The sequence below is a fragment of the Corvus brachyrhynchos genome, unplaced genomic scaffold (assembly GCF_000691975.1).
Source record: "Corvus brachyrhynchos isolate BGI_N302 unplaced genomic scaffold, ASM69197v1 scaffold704, whole genome shotgun sequence".
In the NCBI taxonomy this organism is placed as follows: domain Eukaryota; kingdom Metazoa; phylum Chordata; class Aves; order Passeriformes; family Corvidae; genus Corvus; species Corvus brachyrhynchos.
Window position 1 is genome coordinate 53,398 of NW_008237615.1, and position 2,609 is coordinate 56,006.

Here is a 2,609-nt window from a genome sequence, read left to right on the forward strand (position 1 = left end):
AAACAAAACCAGACGGTGATCCCCGGCGCGCCGCCCCGCCCCGCCGACGCTCCCTCGAGGTGCTGCTTTGCCGAGGGTAAAGCCGGAGCCTGGGCCCGCACCCGGAGCTCGGAGCCGCGCCGGGACAGCCGAGGCTTGGCCGGGGGTTGGCCAAAGTCTTAGCCAAGGTCCTAGCCAAGGGGTTGGCCAAGGCCTTAGCCAAGGAGTTGGCCAAGGTCTTAGCTAAGGGCTTAGCCAAGGGGTTGGCCAAGGGGTTGGCCAAGGTCTTAGCTAAGGTGTTGGCCAAGGGGTTGGCCAAGGTCTTAACCAAGGTCTTGGCCAAGGGGACGTTACTCCTCACACAAAGTAGCAGCTCCGCGGCTGCTCCGTACAAAGGCTCCTAAGTCACTCCAGCGCCCACAGTCCGGCACCTCCGAGCGGCCAGCGGCCACTTGAAACTCCAACTCCAAAAAAACACTCAGCCCCTTAAAGAGTTTACCAATGTTTCTACTTAAAGATAAATATAAGAACAAAATGCAAACCTGGAACCACTTGGCGTGGCGCAGAGACGCCAAGGCAGCAAGGCATTTCTGCCTGTCCAGAACGTCCGGGGAGTCGGTGACTGAGAGCGTTTCTAGTCGTGGATGGAATAAGAAGACAAGGCACGGTTTGACCAAGGGGCTTCTGTCGGGCCGAGGGGGATGAGGCAGCATCCTAACGGGCAGCTGAGGCTCCCAAAAAATCCTGCTGGGATGTGGGAGCAGGAGGGAAGGGGCTGCGGCACTGCCGCCGCGCGGCCTCGCCTGGACACGGGGGGGAAGCTCAATTCCCAGGGAGGGATGGGCTGGAATGTGCGCTGGCAGGAGGAAGAGGAGGAGGAAGAGGAGGAGGAAGAGGAGGAGACCGGGCGTGAGGCTCGGTGGAGGGCACAGAAATCCTGGCTGGATGGAGAGGCGGCGGCGAGGCCGGTGAGTGGGAACGCGCGGTCCGCAGCCGGAGCGCAGCGGGTGGGGAGGAGGGAAGGGCGAGGCTCGGCGAGGATCCAGGGAACCCTCCGCCCGGAAGGATGGCTGCCCCGGCCCCGGCCCGCGACAGAGAACGTCCTGTTGGTCAAAGGTCCAGCGTCCCTAAAATCGACAAACTAGAAGGCTCGGAGACGAGGTCAGAGATCAACACCAGAGATCAACAATCAAGAGCACAAAGAGGTCCCGGTTTGTGCTGCAGCAAAACTGAGGAAAGGCCTGAAGTCGCCCAAAATTGCTCGAGATCAGGGTTTTAGATAAGGCTAGTGCGGAGCGGGGGAACCGCCGGCCCTACGGAGCCCATCGGAATTGGAGTGGACAACCAGTGGTTGCTGGAATTCTGATTCCAAAGGGAATTTGGAGAAGCTAACTTTATCCAAAACTCTGCATCGCTTTCCGGAATTCTGAACCTGAGGTGCTGGAAGAGCCACGGGAGGAGCCCTGAGCACCCGGTGTTCTGCTGCAACACACACCGGGGGAACATCCCGGAACATCCCGGTTCATGGACATGCAACTCCTCGGACAAGAAGCCTTCAAGAGGGGTTTTTTTGGGTTTCTTAAACAAATCTGGTTTCTATTTTCATGTCACTGCACTGACATGGCTGGGGACAAACCACGAGTAATACAACGAGATGATGAATTAGTGAACTAAAGGCCCAAGTGGAACCAAAAGAAAGGATAAAATAATAATACTTAAAAAAAAAAAAAAAAAGAAGAGCAAAATCCCGTGTGAAAGGTACTCCTCAGCTTCAGAAGCTCGGTCCGGATAAACCACAACTGGGATCTCCGTGGGGTTGGCACAATGAAGGAATTTGGTTTGGATTTGGCCAGCAAGAGTTGCCACGGCTCCGGCTGAAGCTGAAGAGCACTTTCCCGGTCGTTAGCCGCGGGATGCCGGGTGCCGGCCGGCCGTACCTCCGGCCAGCTGCTTCTCCAGCTCTTCCCTGACCACGGGTGACGTCAGGTGGATGGTCAGGGTCAGCGGGGGCTCCTTCGTGTTCTTGATGACGATGGCGGCGTCTCCCACCGACTGGATGATCTCGTACTTGTCCTCGGTGATCGCCTGCAACATTGGGACAGAGACGGGTTGGAACAAGATGGGTTTGAAGTCCCTTCCAACCCAAACCATTCCATGATCAACGAGGAAAAGTTCATTTAACAATCCCAAAGAACGCCATGCGCCTCTGGAAAGGACTTTTCCAAGCCGGAGCATGGGGACCAGAACCATCCCAAAGGGAATTTTCCTGGTGGCTCAGCTCCACTCACCGCGAGCTGCACTCCCAGGTTATCGGCGACTTTTTCCAGGAGCTTGGCCGTGGGTTTGTCTTTGCACAGCAGGACCAGCTCCAGGTCCAGGTCCCCCTTCAGCAAGAGGCCTTTGGCCACGAGCCCCACGCGCATCACCCCGCGCAGGGTCCTCGTCAGCTGCTCCGTGGCCTTCTGATCCCTGAAAAAACACGGCACAGGGTCACAACGGCAGGATTCACAGCCAGGAGAGCGCCCCACCCAACCGGAGGGATGGATCTGTGAGGATTAACCCGGCACTCAGAACTGTCGCCTCAGCCCTGCCTCAGTTAATTCCCCTCGATTCCACGGCCAGGTAGGAAC

At 57.5% G+C, this 2,609-nt stretch overlaps 1 protein-coding gene across 1 annotated transcript in view; it reads right to left on the reverse strand.

Annotated features, from left to right (window-relative positions):
- The window catches only part of ILF3 (interleukin enhancer binding factor 3), an 11,967-nt gene that overhangs the window by 8,388 nt on the left and 970 nt on the right, over positions 1 to 2,609 (reverse strand). Inside the window, exons 3-5 of the mRNA XM_008631651.2 lie at positions 2,268 to 2,448; positions 1,917 to 2,064; positions 522 to 613 (exon numbers count right to left, since the gene is read on the reverse strand). Coding sequence (XP_008629873.2) covers positions 522 to 613; positions 1,917 to 2,064; positions 2,268 to 2,448 — 421 coding nt within the window. The remainder of the gene's footprint in view (positions 1 to 521; positions 614 to 1,916; positions 2,065 to 2,267; positions 2,449 to 2,609) is intronic.